General features: G+C 43.1%; 1 protein-coding gene across 7 annotated transcripts in view; it reads right to left on the bottom strand.

The window, feature by feature from the left end:
• Positions 1-16720, bottom strand: part of CREB5 (cAMP responsive element binding protein 5) — a 402224-nt gene that overhangs the window by 96200 nt on the left and 289304 nt on the right. For 6 of the 7 annotated variants that reach the window (XM_045495172.1, XM_045495175.1, XM_045495173.1 and 3 more), the window contains 2 exons: positions 5444-5570; positions 408-518 (listed from right to left, as the gene is read on the bottom strand). In XM_045495172.1, coding sequence (XP_045351128.1) covers positions 408-518; positions 5444-5570 — 238 coding nt within the window. The remainder of the gene's footprint in view (positions 1-407; positions 519-5443; positions 5571-16720) is intronic. The other variant, XM_045495174.1, reaches the window with a different exon arrangement.

Below are 16720 nucleotides of genomic sequence, written 5' to 3'. Positions count from 1 at the left end.
TGTTTTCACGGATGTGGGGACAGGAAGAGTGGCACTGAAACCGTGACCACCTTGAAGAAGAGAAACTCTGGATTGTTTTCGGTTATTTCACATTATGAGAACACGTACATATACTTGGGTGTATCCCACCTCAACTCCTATGGATCTCCCCAAACTTCTAAATGTCCTTTTCACTAAGGCCACGAGCCGATTCAATGCTTGTTCCATGGTCACCTGATGCCAAGCTTCAATAACAAATATCCTCAAAGAGCGAGCCAAGCTCTGTCCTGCTTTTCCACAGAAAAGACCTTTTCACCAAAAACAACGACGGAGCCATCTACCTAACTTAACTGAAATGTGGAAGTCAGAGTAGAAGTCAAAAGGCAAAGCCGCGAAACAACAGAAGGATGATGATAATTGTTATTTACCATTTTGGCTTCTGAATGCATTGGCTGGACCTGGGGAGAAGCACAGGGGTTGCTGAGATTTGGACCTTGCATTCCCAGGAGGTTGGAGTTCACTGACATTTGTCTCTCCATCTAAGAGAAAGGAAAGCAACAGAATCAGAGTCTGAGAAAAGCAGTCTGGGTCACAGACAAAGCTGCATTTCTCTTTCAAGTGGGTCATTTAGAAGCTCTGTGAATAACTCTGGAGAGAGACTGTGGTTTGGGGAAGGTAAGCAACGCACTTCTGAGCCTCAAACTCAAGGACATCAAAGAACTAATCCAAAGCCAGGCCTTCTATCGGTGATGCCCCATGCCAACCAGAACCATGTCGTCATGGTACGTTTACAAATAAAAGTATGGACTATTTCCACTTTTGCAAACCCTCCAACTGCCACTAGTCATGCTTCTTTTTATAACTGGGAAGAATAATGTATGCACAGAAAAGCACTGGAAAGATGCCCACCACAGGGTTATCTCAGGTTATCCATGGCTTCCCCCCACCCCCCGCCTCCTTCAGTTTTATGCAAAAACATGCGTCATTTTAGCAATAAGAAAAACACTAAATTAATTCAAAAAGTAATGCTCCCAAATAAGGTGGGTCTTCCTGGCCCCGTAACTCGTAAGCACAATTAAGATGACTAACAGGTATTTGAGCTGCTGTCCGGGCACAACTCCCCTTCCCTGTAAATCTAGTCATGACCCTACATAGCAGCAGCTTCTGGCCTTACAGCAGGGCTAGGACCTGGTGTGGGTGAAGAAAGCAGCTGAGGGCACTCTATGACACGTGATTGACCCCTCCAACCTTGTCCCCCTGGCCTGCCATCGGGTCTACAATTAACGTCGTTCAAGTACCTGTATGAGTTGTGGCATTTTTGTCTCCAGGGTGTCCCTGTTAAAGAGTAAATACAACCAGATCTCTCTTTCAGTTGGGAAAGGGTGTGTCTGATTGATTTTTTTTTTCTGTGTAGTAGAAATTTAGCACTTTTCAAAGAACTCGAGTAAAGCAAGTACACTTAATACTCAAATCACACAGAGAATAGAGTTTCCTCAAAAACAAATTCTTCAATGCAAAAGTTCTTCCACTTGTCAAAGGATGGATAGAAAACAACAGTCAGAAATTTCAGGAAACCCCGGGGCACCTGGATGGCTCAGTCAGTTGAGGGTCCAGCTCTTTTTTTTTTTTTAACGTTTATTTATTTTTGAGTCAGAAAGAGACAGAGCATGAATGGGGGAGGGTCAGAGAGAGAAGGAGACACAGAATCTGAAACAGGCTCCAGGCTCTGAGCCATCAGCCCAGAGCCCGACGCGGGCTCGAACTCACGGACCGCGAGATCGTGACCTGGCTGAAGTCGGACGCTTAACCGACTGCGCCACCCAGGTGCCCCTATTTTATTTTTTATGATTGTTTTTGTAATTCTGGTAAAATACGTGTATCATAAAATTTACCATTTTAACTATGTTTAAGCGTGCAGTTCAGTGCTATTAAGTACATCCGTGTACTCTGACCAGTAATTCACGAAGATTGCTCCACAAAATGCTTATTACTTATAACCGCCCCTTCCAGAGGCTGGAGGGTAGAAGACTTGGAAAGGCATCTGACAATTCCAATGGGGGACCTTCACCTGGAGGGACATCAAGTCCAAATGAGCTTTTGCTTTCAGTTTCCCAGAAGGAAGGTCATGGAGAAGTACAAATGATTATCCGAAAGTTTCCAAGCTACTATCCATCAGGCACTACGAGGACGTGAGAGCAGCTTACTTGTAGCCTCGGGTTTCCCTCTTTGTGGAAAAGTTACAGTCTGTGACTATTTCTACTCCATGACTCACAAATTCAACAGCATGTTGAAAACAGGCTGATTTCTCTACCTAAAAAAAAACACAAAAACTGCATTTTTCCACCTTAGTGAAAGCAAGAGCCTCTTCGAGACAACTATTTGGTGCTTATACTAATAAGGCTCTGCCCCACAAGTGTGCTCGGGTGAGGCGACTAGAATCAAGAAGTCAGAAGATGGGGAGTGGTTTGCTGAATACTAAGCAACATTTAGCACTGCAGGTAAAACATCCAGATAAAGGTTTTTACCTTTTTGGGGGGGGGGGGGCAGGCTTCTCCTTTCCCCCTGAAACAAATCAGAAAACGGGAGCTCAAATGTCCACAGGTCACCGGGCTTTTGTAATGACACAGGAGGGTTCCTCTTCCCAAATTATGTCAACATTTGATGTTCAAGGTAGGAATTCACAATACAATGAAATCCTGCCTTGTTGTTCACCACATCCCCAGGATCTAGCATAGCCCTTGACCCACAGCAGGTGTCAGCAAAAGTCTGGGGAACGAGTGAATCAATCCCTGAACAGAGGCATCATTTTCCTTCTGAACGAGGACCTTGTGAGATGTGGGGTCTGGCAGTGTGCACTACACGTGAGTTCAGAATCTTAACCTTCACCGACAGACAGGCTGATCTTTTATACCAAGGGAATCGTGGTTTCCCAGGGCAGGAACTCTCTAGAGGAAGACTATGCTTTCAAGTGCCAAAATCTTGGGGCGCCTGGGCAGCTCAGTCGGTTAAGCGTCTGACTTCAGCTCAGGTCATGATGTCACGGTTCATGAGTTCAAGCCCCGTGTTGGGCTCTGTGCTGACAGCTCGGAGCTTCGAGCCTGCTTCGGATTCTGTGTCTCCCTCTCTCACTGCTCTTCCCCTGCTCATGCTCTGTCTCTCTCTCCTTGAAAAATAAATAAGCATTTTTTTAAAAAATGCCAAAATCTTAGGACAGGAGCAGGAGACTTGATAACAAGGAAGAGTAGGCCTAGATTTCTAGAACCAGGGACTCGTAAAGTATCTTTTCTTAGCGATTTTATGATCGTTTTTATTAGTTACATTAGTGTCACTCTAAAACCAAGGTTTCTCAGCCTCAGCGCTGTTGACTTATTGGGCCCAAATAAATAATTTTTTTGTGGGAGCTGTCCTGTGCCTGGTAGAATGTTCAACATCATCCCTGGCCTCTCCCTACAGACCCCAGTAGCACCCTTTCCCCAGTTGTGATGGAGCAGCAGGATCTCCAGACATTTCCAAATATCGCCTGCGGGAGACAATCGCCCCCAGTTGAGAATCCGTCCTCTAGACTGATACTATTGTCATGGCAGCTGTCCGCGTCAGTGACAAGGGCTTGGGAACTCGTGTGGGGATAGCATCCCTGATTTGCTGTCTACACTGGCTCTTGATCATGCACCTGATCTTTTACTTCTATTCTGAAGCACCAACAGGAGGTCACGGTGTATAATGACGTGACGTGGGGGGACCAGTGCGAGACGCCTGTTCTCTGCGCTCCCTGAGCCCGTGTCCCACCTTCGTCCCTGGAATGGTACGGTTTACTCAAGTGGGACAAAAAGGTCACCACAGTGGCCTTTTTCTAGTTAATGGATGGAATTTATGAAAGGAAACTAACGTTGGACAAGAGGGATTTACAGTCTACACGAAGACAGCTTATGGTGGGGGTCTTGGCGCAGCTGGCTGGGCTGAATAAAGCCTGGGATAATGGCCTTGGTGGCACTGTTGTCCCTCCCCTAAAGATGCTTACGGTGAGCGATGCAGGTAAAGTGTGTCAACTCATCTGTTCCTTCTGGCCCGGTTTTGCAAAGACTCTTTCTAGCCAGGACCATCCAATACTTGTCGTAGGCAGGTCCATTTCTCTGAATTTCGGCCTCCACACTCCTGCCCCCCCCCCTCCGCCTCCACCTAGATAAACCAGCCAACTGCTCAACCTTCGAGAATCTGAGCTGCTTGGTGCAAGTTGCGATGGGGTTTGTCACAGCTGTGTGACATTAGGCGGCTGCCTTCAACTTCTTACCCTTTAGCTTTTCGCCTGTAAGATGAGCACGTCAATAACTACCGCGGCCCCATTCCCACAGGATGGCGATGCCAGCAACGTGAAGTGACAAATGTAGACAATTTCTTAAAAATGCCCAAAAGCTCTGCCAGGCATTGTTGATACTGGTGCAGAAGGGTTTTCGTTGAGTTGTCATATCACCTCTAGGGCTCTGAAAAACTCCTGTGGCCCCAGGAATAACGACACCAACCATGCTCCCCGAATTACAAAGCCAGGGAGGATGAAGAAAGACGGGGAGGGGATCCCGTGGAAGGAGAGCAAGGTTTGCTCTGGAATAGTCTGTATGTCCCTTCTCGGTGAATGCGTTGTTTTCAGAGGTGGGGGGTATAATATAATGATTAAGTGTAGACTCTAGAGTCATACCGCCTGGATTTAAATCCAGACGCTCCCTCACTTACTAACTGTGACCTTCGGCCAGTGCCTCAGTTTTCTCGTCTGTAAAATGGAGGTAATAACAAGGCGTCCCTCGCGGGTTTGTTGTGACGGTGAAAGCAGAGAATGTACATATCATGCAGGAGGTGACGGGGTGGGTTTAAAACTCAGCGATGCCGCCTCTCAGCCAAGCAAGCTACCTGCCTTACTCTTCTCATTCGAACAAAGGGGAATAGAAATAGTACGTACCTGACGGGATTGTTCCATGTGTTGATGAAATGCTTACGGGGGGACTAACACACAGTAAGCACCCGATAAATGCTGTGAGCATGCTTAGTAGAACATGATGCCCAGGACTACATATTAGCAGGCATTATGTACCATCATCATTACTTTTATCATGATAATTGTTACTCTGAGTCCTGGCTAGACCACTCCCTGGTGAGTTAGAGACACTCTGTATATAGCCCACGCTATACAGACTTTGGGCGAGTCATAAAACACTGTGCCCTTGAACAAATTCCATTCCCTGGGTGTGGCAAGCTCGCTCGCCCACAGGAAGTTGGGACCAGGCCTCACTAGGAGAGCCCTGAAGGACAGGAAAGCCAGCAAGACACCTAGCGACAGACAACCGGGCACTCTACCCAAAGTAGCACACAGCTCAACTCTTCATCCAGAAGCAGCCACTCTCTTCCCAGCTTAGAGCTCAGCTTTTCTTTAGTGCCTTCAAAAGAGCAGGATTCGGTGGAAGCAAGAAGCACTTACTGGCATCGAGACGGCAGAAGATCCCGGCATTGTTGGGTTGGGCAGGGTCCCAGGCATGGAGGCTGGCATGGGCTGTCTCTGTCTGTTGTGGAGATGTAGCAGAGAAGATAGAGAGCCTGGGACAGGCCTGGTAACACAGACAAAAAGCAGACATTATTCCTGATGCCTTGGGGCAGGGGATTCGCTGCCTGTGTCCAGAACCAGGGGGGACAACACCATTACATGAGCAACAGATCAGATCCTCTGATGGGAACCACATAATTGAGGATATTAGGGAAATAGTAACAAATAAAACACAAGCCTGGCTTCCTCTGCTGCTTCCTAGTTAATACATCAAATTCCACTTCATTTCCTGACCTCTGTTATCTAACTCATGTTCAATAGTCAACAAGTCGGTAAATCTCCTACAACCCCTGCTTCTTAGGGAAGGGACTTGGGGGCGAAATCCTGTGTTTTGCTCAGAATTCTCTGCCCTTTGGGAGGAACTTAGACCCTGAGATCTGTGTGCGTTTGTTTTATCCACACTCTCTTTTTTTTTTTTTTTTTAATTTTTTTTTTTTCAACGTTTATTTATTTTTGGGACAGAGAGAGACAGAGCATGAACGGGGGAGGGGCAGAGAGAGAGGGAGACACAGAATCGGAAACAGGCTCCAGGCTCCGAGCCATCAGCCCAGAGCCCGACGCGGGGCTCGAACTCACGGACCGCGAGATCGTGACCTGGCTGAAGTCGGACGCTTAACGGACTGCGCCACCCAGGCGCCCCTATCCACACTCTCTTAAGCCTCGGCCTGGAAGCCCTCCCGGCTTTGTACGGAACATACTTGCACCGTCTGGATTTGAATAGCCAACTTTAGTCATGAACTCCCAATAGAAATCTGTTTTGACTTTTTCGTAATTCTCCAGCGTGGGTGGAAAAAACAAAAAAACAAAAAACAAAAAACAAAGCCAGGACCAAGGAACCAAAGGAACAAGACTGAGGTTCATGCCACTATAGCTGGCCTTTTTCGGGCAAGTCCTGAGCCCAGCCCCCAATTACCAATCCCTCATTTTATAATAACTGGAGGTGTTAGGCTGTTTGACAGAAACTGATTTTGGCCTGACCTGCAGAACTCGGGTAAGCATTCCTCGGGGGAGTACACAGTTTGAGCTTTTGCTTCAATTTGCCTGAGAACAAAATTTTTTCAGGAACTCAAATTGATTTAATGAGCCAGGGAATGTGTGGCTGAGGGAAAAAGGAAATTATTTGTGTTTATGAAAAATGGCAAATAAGTGACCTCCTCAGCTAAATTCTCAATCTCCTGATACTTTTGCCCCAGGGAGCTCTATAAATGTCAAACAGTTAAATTAAAGATTTAACAAATAAAACAAAACAAATAAATAAACAAACACCCCCCCCCAGGACCTCTGAGGCCCGCATGTTAAGACACCTTATCCTGAATGCCACGAAAGAAGTTTCTGCTTCCAGAATTGATGCATTTTCTTAAAAAGAAAAAAGATTCCCTCCTGCTAAGTGCTGAGTAAAGACTGCAGATGGAGGTATTTGGTGTGGCTGGGTGCCTCTCTATGCTTCAGGGGAGGACAGTCCCGTCCAGAGTACTGTGAGAAGCCTCTTTGGAGCTCACGTGCCTCGCCTCCCGTGGCTGACTTAGGGCGAAGTGGGAGATTGAGACAGGGGAAACAATGCCAACATGTTCTTCTTTTGCATTGCTGTTGAAATTCCAAAGAAGATTAGGTTTTCTACTCCTTTTGCCTAATAGCTCCCTTGGGTATATAGCTAGCTATCACAGGCACATGCATCTTGGAAGGATTAGTCATAAATTAGTCAATATTTATATGTTTAAGAAGTTATATACATGAGGGGCGCCTGGGTGGCTCAGTCGGTTAGGCGTCCGACTTCAGCTCAGGTCATAATCTCATGGTTCGTGAGTTGAAGCCCTGCGTCCATTGGGCTCTGTGCTGACAGCTCAGAGGCTGGAGCCTGCTTCGGATTCTGTCTCTCTCTCTCTCTCTCTCTCTCTCTCTGCCCCTCTCTTGCTCACACTCTGTTTCTCCCAAAAGTAAACATTAAAAAAAATTACAAAAAGAAGTTATATACATGAAAATATAAAAGAATATAAAACCTTTACACAGACTCCATGTCAAGGTACACAAATGGCACCCAGCTTTATTAACGGAACATGTACATGAGTGGTTACACGGATAGGCCAATGTAAGTAGCCTGTAACAGTAAAATGAGTGTTTTCAGAAAAGCAAATGAGTATTATGGGTATTTTTTTGACATGTGCCCTGGGGATTTCTGGAGTATAGATTAACAAGAGGATTAGTAGGGTCTTTGAAGGTCCTTCACATTTCAGAGTTCTAGGAAACTGCTGATGTCCATTGCTCCAAAATTCTATAGTAGGCTGTAATTTCACTGGGTCCTAAAGCTTATCTCACTCAGAAGTGGATAGCTCGAATCCCATAAGTATAAATGTGGCTCTATCAACAGGCAAGGTTTGCCTTATATTCTCCAGTCTTAATGTTTTGTTTGTGACCTTTTCTGGAAAGAAAATAGCTGTACAGTAATGGTCAGTTCCTCTAGGTGCAAAGTTAGTAATCTGAACGGCCCTGGTTTCTAATGAGAAAGACTCACTGAGAGCATCTCTACAGATAGGTAATCATCTATCCATCCATTCGCCTATAGATATCCAGGCAGACGGAGAGATATACACACATACATGTACACATACATATAGGTACATCTAAGCCTTCTACCATATGTCTATTTCCCTAGTCACCAGGAGGAATGCTTTGGGTATAGACAGGGACAAGCAAAAAGAGATAACTGAGAACATTTTATTATGTTGAGACGCCATATCATCCTCAGAAAGGAAGAGCGGCATAGTATCGTCATTGACATTTTGTTTCCAACATGGCATATTAATGATGATCTCGGTGATCAGTGTTTATTGATGAGCTATTATGAAAAAAGAAATCAATTAAACAGCGCTGATGTAAATGGAGATGCAAAAGTAATTAAATTTAAAATGAGTTTTCATGCTTCACAAAACTATGGAAAACTCCCAGTTGGATACAGTAGCTGGGGAATGGTATGTTTCATTTAATCAATGTTCTTATTAGATCAGTTACTTCCACACCATGCATAGATGTACTAGATTTTTAAATAACAAGCATTCCCTCGTTAATTAAGAAAGCCTTTCAGGGTACTAAACTCCCTTGGAATTATAATAATAATCGCCTAATGACAGCAGTCAAACCAGTTAACAATATATACTTGAAATAGAAATGGCTCTTTGAGAACGCTGTATGTTTGGGCTCTGAAGAATTCTGAATTATTATTTTACACAGATTCTACAAACAATTTTCCCAACCCATGTACAAAACTGCGTCATTTTCTAGGCTTCTTGCTTGGGCTTTTAAAACTACAAACACTGAAAGAAAAAAAAAATCTATTCTACCCATCACTGGGCATACAAAGGACTAGACTGAAGTAATTATGTAGCTTGGCCCAATAAATAATCATTTGTCCAGAATATTCTGATCACTGAAGCAAGAGTGGTATCGGAATAATTACATAAATTATCTAATTCCCATGGTGTATACAGAAATAATTACTAACACATTGCACTTGCATGAAACTTTTTATGTTGCACTTATATAGTTTCATATTTTTCAAAATATTTTCACCTTCATGCGACTTGAAACAATGCCATGTGGTAGGTAGGTCAGATTACCCCTATTTTACTCGGAGTAAGCTAAATTCAGAAACATTTAAATGTGCCCAAGGTCACACGGGTCCTGAAAAGAAGCAGGACTTCTATTCAACTTGCAACACAGGGCTTCCCCCATCACACCTTGATGGCTCCCATAACTAAGTTATTATTGATTTTTTACACTAAAATAAATTCACGGTCTATTTCCTTTGATATTCACACTGCTCCCTGGACTTTGCAATGAAGTAGTAACATTCTGCAGTACTGCTAACACGAGAAGTCACTCATCCATGTGAAATTATGTTTTCTTCCTTTAAAAAAAAAAGACAGAAACTTCCCAAACAACACATCAGTTAGACTCTGAAAATAAGATGGCAAATCGCAGTAAAGTTGTGAAAACAAAGACCCAACAGTCTTTCTCCAGTGCGGGCTTGTTGCCATGAGCTAATAATTCCAGACTTTGAGCAAGCCGAGCCTCCTTTTTAATAACCATATGCCTCTAGGTAAAGTATTTCTACTAAAAATTATTGAGGCATGGAACAAGGTAAGATGTGTGAGCTCATGTTGGATTGTTCAATTACTAAACTGAGTCCCGTAGCATTAAGAGTTTTCCAACTTGACAGATTATTCCTCTTTATACACTTGTATAAACATACTGCTTACGGCTGAAATCTATGTAAGCTTTTCTTTCAATTAAAATGTCAAGGATGACAGACTGTGTTTTCAGTGTCCTTAACAGAATGAAAGGTACCACAGCAAGCGATTTCATGTCCTCATTTTTACCCCCAAAGGATGTTTTCCAGTCTAGGGGTGTCTGAAAAGCAAGGTCTGGGTCTCCAGCCTTTGCCCTTGGACAAGCCCAACTATCTTTAAGGAGCTAAGGGCCAGTACTTTTTTGGGGGAAGTTCTCAGGAGGGTCGCTGTAGACCGCTTTCCTTTCCCAGGTCTTCAAAAGATACGTGGCACTCCCGAGTTGTCTATGAAACTCAGGAGAGACAAATCTATCAGGTGTGTGGTCAGGCAAAGGGAAAAGCAAGCCATGAAAAAAAAAACAAAAACATAAGGTTAAAGAATTGGAAGATCATATTAGCATCAAAATGAGACCATAGACATCTAAGAGAATCATGAGGAGATAATAAATAACCACTTGGAAGGACGGGCGTGTGCAGAATCAGAAGCTTCAAGGCAATGAAATGGAAAGAAGAGTGGGCAGGAAGCAGAAGATCCAGAAAGCCACTGCCATTAGAGTTTTTGACTTTGGGGGAGAGTCTTTCTCCACTTCGGGGCTCTCCATTTCATCATCTATTTAATGAAGGGATCAGACTATAGGCCATCTGGAAATGGCCTGAAGCTCTAAAATTTTGATTCTAGGGGCACCTGGGCAGCTCAGTTGGTTAATCATCCGACTTTGGCTGAGGTCATGATCTCACGGTGGGTGAGTTCAAGCACCGTGTCCGGCTCTCCGCTGTCAGTGTGGAGCCCCCTTTGGATCCTCTGTCTCCCTCTGTCTCTCTGCCCCTCCCCCACTCACTTGCACGTGCATGCTCTCTCTCTCTCTCTCTCTCAAAAGTTAACAAACATTTTTAAAAAATTAAAAAAAATAAAATTCAGATTCTAGATTTTGAAAATGAGATGTTCTTAATCTCTAGAGACTATATGTTTTATTATGATAAGGGCACTGGCTCACAGGCCCAGCACATAGTGCAACATAGTAGGTGGTCAGTGTCTGTACTAAATGGAACGGAGTCAGGATAGCACTTAGTTCCTAATGTCAAAAATACATTTGAAATATGGACAAACCACGAAAAGAATGTATCTCTAAACAGCAAGAGACATTGCTAAAAAGAACTGGATACATTCCAGGGGGGTCCACATTTCGTCCTCATTTAAAGGTAACGTAATTTCACACACAGACTTGAGAGAGAGTATTGCCCATTATCGCTGTATTTGCTTATAAAAAGATACATGCTTTCTTTTCACCTTAAATCAAGTATTGTGGCCTATCTTGGCAAACTACTTGCTGTCTAGGATGGGGAGACTGAAAAGCTAAACAGGGTGAATACAAACTCTTAAATCTTAAGAGACGGCCGTTTGTAATGAGAAATGCTTCTTCTATCACTCTTCTCCCAAGTGGAGTTTAAAAGTTCCTATTTTTGTAAAGAAAACAAATTGCCGGAAAATCAAGTAGAATGTGAAATGGAAAGACAATACAGTTCATTTCTTCCATGAAGAATTTACATGTAATTTACATGTAATAATTACATTGGAAAATGGGAATAAAGAGCAATGCCTCAGAAGATCGTCTGTCTAGGTTGGAATCCCAGCTCTGCCACTTACTAGCTGTGTGGCCTCGGGTAAGTCGCTTGGCCTCTGTGTGCCTCAGTTTCCTCAACTATAAAATGGGAGGACAGAGATATTCACCTCATGGCATTAAATGAGTCACCACATATTAAATACAGTTGACTCTTGAACAAAACAGGCATTAGAAACCCCAACTCCTCATGTAGTCAAAACTCCACAGGTAACTGTGATTCCCCCCACAATTAACTACGAACAGCCTACGTGAGAACATGAACTACTAATGCTAACAGCCTTAATGATAACACGAACAATCTATTAGCACATATTTTGTATGCTATATGTATTATATACCATGTTCTTGCAATAAAGTAACCTAGAGAAAAAGAAAATGTTAAGAAAATCATAAGGGAGAGATATCATTTATAGCACCATACTGTATTGACGGAAAAACATCCTCACATAAGTGGACCTGCGTAGTTCAAACCCGCGTTGGTCAAGGGTCAACTGTATGTTGAAGATGCTCAGTAAAATTAGTTGTTTTGTTTTTATTCTTCCGAAACACAGACCAAACTATAGATTAATCACTGTACTCCAGTAAAGGAACTGGGGCTTCAGGCTGGGATCTTAAAGTTAGCACCAATCCTTAGCTTTAATTAAAGAACCACAGCAGCCTAACAAAATGCCTATAAAAAGGTCCCAAACTTGCTGCCTTTATAAGATATCTTTAAATATCCATCAACTCGAGATTTCCAAACCCTTCTGCGGAGGCAAATGGACTCCTCTCACCCACAGTTTTACAGAATTTCAAAATGATTCACACTATTTCTCAGAAAGGATCTTTGAAAATATTTCCTCAAAATGGAACCAAACTAGTTCCCCAGAGATCGGTTCTCAGTATCTTGTTTTTCCTGAAAACAATGACAAAAATCCAACAGAAGCAATAATTGGGAAAACAAGACAGCTATCTGGCCCATATTTTAAAAGACATCATTTTACCCATATCTTTTTTTGAATGAGCTCATGCTCCGCACCAAGTCTTACTGCCAAGCTCCTAAAGTTGGATGGCAAATACAACATTTCCCCTTTTAACAAATGAGGAATTTGAGACAAAGAAGTAGAAATATTTGGCCTGAGAAGAGGACCAAAATATCAGCAGAATTCAATTAAAATATGTAGTTTCCATTTCAAAGCTTTCTTAGACTCAAGAAAGGACCTCTGGTAAAGATCTGGAACCTCCCTGCAAGATTTGTACCTCTCCCCTTCTCCCCTCTCCCCTCCCCCCCACACCCTCACCCCCCCGCCCGGTGCCACCTTTCCTTTCCTTTGGTGACACAGGCATTTGGGTGTCTAGGAAGATAATTTTGCCTTTTTATCTGTATCCTAGCCACCATCTTTCCTAAAAAGCTAGCAAAACAGCCCAATGAAAAACAGCAAATTCTCCAGCTCCTTAGGAGACACCGGTACGCTTGGCTTCTTGTGACAGAACTTGATATGACTCCAAGGCCATTGCACCATGTGGCCACTCACTGCCTCCCCAGCACATGGCCCTGGGCTCCACACCAGTGACATAGTGACTTCCTTCCAGTTTCATGTAAGCGCCACCTTCCTTCCTGCCACAGCCTTGAACGTAAGTAACCTTCACCACCTTCTCTGGACATCCACAGCACGTCAGGGCCTGTTTTTGGAGTGCCCTCACCCTGCACTTCTCCCTAGTAACATTTATCACCAATCAATGAATAAATGAATGAGTCAATCAACGAATCAATCAAAAATCAAATTAAGCATCTAACACAAAGCGGGCCCTGTACATGCTCATTTCAGAGTGGAACACTAGCTTGGCAAGTTAGGTCATTTGCCTAACAATTCATTTATAAATTCACAATCTGTGGTCACATGTTGAAAAACAAAATAGATGCGTTTCATGGTCTCTTGGAGTTTACCACCTCAGCTCCCCAGTTATAATTCTTCAGTGATTTTGAGTGATTTTTAAAAATGTGTCTGTTCAGGGGCGCCTGGGTGGCTCAGTCAGTTAAGCGGCCAACTTCGGCTCAGGTCATGATCTCGCGGTCCGTGAGTTTGAGCCCCGCGTCGGGCTCTGTGCTGACAGCTCAGAGCCTGGAGCCTGTTTCAGATTCTGTGTCTCCTTCTCTCTCTGACCCTCCCCCATTCATGCTCTGTCTCTCTCTGTCTCAAAAATAAATAAACGTTAAAAAAATTTTTTTTTAAATAAAAAAATAAAAAAAATAAAAATGTGTCTGTTCCAAACCAGACAATAAACTTCATAAGAGGTTGTGCCTGCTCTATTTTTACTAATGCAGATCCTTCAGAAACCTAAGCAAGTGCATGGTACCTAGGAAGTGTTAATAAATACTTCTTGGGTTAGTAAGAATACAGATATTAAGGATCTCTTCAACTAGCAATAGATGTTGCAAGCACAGGGCTCAATAAATTATCTTTGCTAGCTAACGAGAAGAACTTCATTGATTTACAAGTCATGAGTGAAACTCCAATTTACATTAACAGCCTCATGTAACCCATTTCTGTTCTTGAAAAGCATAAGTGGTTACCCCCAAGGTAATCTGTACTTTTTATCAGTGTCCCTTAGATTAAGCTCAAGCCTTCAGACGAGTTCTAGACCCATTTGTTTTTGCATCAATTAAATTCATTTCCATTTGAAATTATATTCTAGGCATTTCATAAGAAAAGGCCAAGAATAATTCAGCCACACTCATCTGTCTCCAATCTATGTAATGTTTTAAAAATTGGATGCCTGCCCTGTAATAAGGCTGCACTTTATACTGCTCAGAGCTCTGGGCTCGGAGGTACCAGTTACACCCACACCACGGTCAACTAAACATCTCATTTCTGCTTTGCACTGACTTATCGATATTGACAAGAACACTTTTGTAATCATTATCACCAGGGGTGTCGGAAATTAAATTTACCACGCAAGATAAATTTGGGCCTCCTTTTTTATCAATTTTGTACTACTGCTGCCTTTATTTTATAGATGTAGTATCTGATATCTTGGAAATGTAACCTCTTTTTCTTTAAATAAAAGCCCGGCTGCGAGAGAGCCAATGATAGTCATAAAATGTAATACAGCTAACAGAGCTGCACCCTACTGGAGCCTTTGCTGGGTTTTATAGCATAAATGCTGTATCTACTCAGGCAGAGGAGATGTTTACTAGTGCTTTCAAGTGTTTTAAACAGAGAGAGCAGGAATAGAAAGGGAGATGTAAATTTATGGCCATTCTGTTAAGACTATTAAATCAATCTCTTTTTTTTTTTCTTTAATGACTGATTTCTGCACCATTAATCTGAATTAGTCATGCAGTCAGCCTGATTCATTTAAGTTAACCAAAAACACGGTTGGATTGGTTTCTGATGTACTAGTGTCACCACAGGAAAAAAAAAAAACACGTTTTCAAAATCTGATATTTTTTCCTTGTAAAGAGCTAAAGGCTCTTTTAAAAGACCCTTTATAAAAGACCCCTAAATGCCTGAACAGTCTGGCTTTCGCCATGGGTCGGGCTTAAAGACACGAAGAGATGGCTTTTCAATTAGCCAATAACTTCCCGGTTGCTTCAATTATTCATAAAGTTACACTTAGAAAAGGCAAGTAAATGCAGATCCAAAGACATGAAATAAAAGATGATTTTCAATGCAGGCTCAAATAAATGATATACATCTGGCTGCCTGGGGAAATTTTTTCTTTAGAGAGACGTATCTCTAAGTAAAATTTCTTCCTGTTTCTAAGTTGTTAATAAGCTTCCTCCTTGCTTCATAAGGACAAATAAGTAGCCCTCTGATTATGAGCCTTGTCATTTACATGTGATTGCTGCTTGCATTCATTCACCATCAATGAATTATTCATGGAGACATCCAGTGACACACTTGCCTGGATGTTCTGTAGAGGCGGAGAGCTCCCCGAGCTTACAAACGCCCCCACCCCACAACTCTTAAGTAGGCGATTCTGTTTTGATTTCCTCTGGACTCTCAGCTTGTCAGTTATCATATTTTAATGAGTAATTTGTGGCGGACGCCACACCCTGTACAGTCGCCCCATACCTATGATCCAAATAGATAGTGTCATTTTGCAGCTAAACGACTGAAGCACCAACTGCGAAAGACTTCAGCAAAAACAGAAGAGCTCTAGGAAACATCATCTGGACAACCTTTACTCATCCTTGCACTTTGCAAGTTCTCCCCACTAGGTCGCCCCCACTAATGCCTTTAACCTCACCTCTTCCTGAATCTCAAGGCAGGTTCTCGTAGGCAGTTTTCAAGTACCTCTCCTGGGAGACCAAATTTATAACACCCTCCACCCAGCCACTTGCCAGGATTATTTCAGCTCCTTAGGAGAAGGCGCTAGAGACGATTAGCTCCACAGCTATACTGGCAGGAGGGGAGATACGTCAGTGATGCAGGAGGAGGGGCTTAGGCTGGCTATGAGGACATGCATAAACGCAGGCTGCTAAAAGCCTGATTCCTCAAGTTCTGTTCTTAATGATAAAGTAACAGAAGTGCTGAGAGGGCAGCTTGTCCTCCAAGGAAGCACAGACAAAGACAGGGGCACTGCCTCGAGGCTTAGCCAACTCCTCAGTAGGTTACATCCTGACAGACAGCCGCAAAGTCTAAACAATGGCTGTAATCAAATAACCAGAAACCATAGGAGAGGGTGTGAGAGCCTAGAGAAATCCTTGTCAGACAGAGCTGAACATCATGAGGGTGGCGGGGAGGGAAGGGGGGGCTGGGGGGGGGGGGACTTGGAGAAGGTTCCAAAGGCCCACAGAGAAATACTGAAAGGCCAGAAGGGAAGACCTAAATGGAAAAGTAAAAGGAACAAGACCGGGAGATGACGATAACGGCCTTCAAGTTTCCAAATTACTATATTCAGAGAATGGTGACCAGCTACTTTCAAAGCCAACCAAAGCAGAATAATAACTATAATAAAACAGCAGCACATGGGATTTACGTTAGAAGAAAGAGTATCTCCCAAGAACGAACAGTGTAAAACAATTAAATGGCTTACTGAAGTTTTGGAATTTCCTCTTATTAGGCTCTTAAAAAAGAGATTCGTCCCCGTCTGGCATGGTTTCTAGGGAGGAGGACGAGGAACTGGCAGACTTCTCATAGTCCTAAATTAGGTCTATTATTTTCACTGATTCCAGTCAGAGTGGCTGACAGAAATGATAGAGATAATGCTGGCTGCCATCATTAACCAGTAAATCGAATAAAGCGGCCTTGTGTGGCTGACAAG

Source organism: Leopardus geoffroyi, chromosome A2 (assembly GCF_018350155.1).
Source record: "Leopardus geoffroyi isolate Oge1 chromosome A2, O.geoffroyi_Oge1_pat1.0, whole genome shotgun sequence".
Classification (NCBI taxonomy): domain Eukaryota; kingdom Metazoa; phylum Chordata; class Mammalia; order Carnivora; family Felidae; genus Leopardus; species Leopardus geoffroyi.
This window is presented reverse-complemented; position numbering and strand designations above follow the sequence as displayed.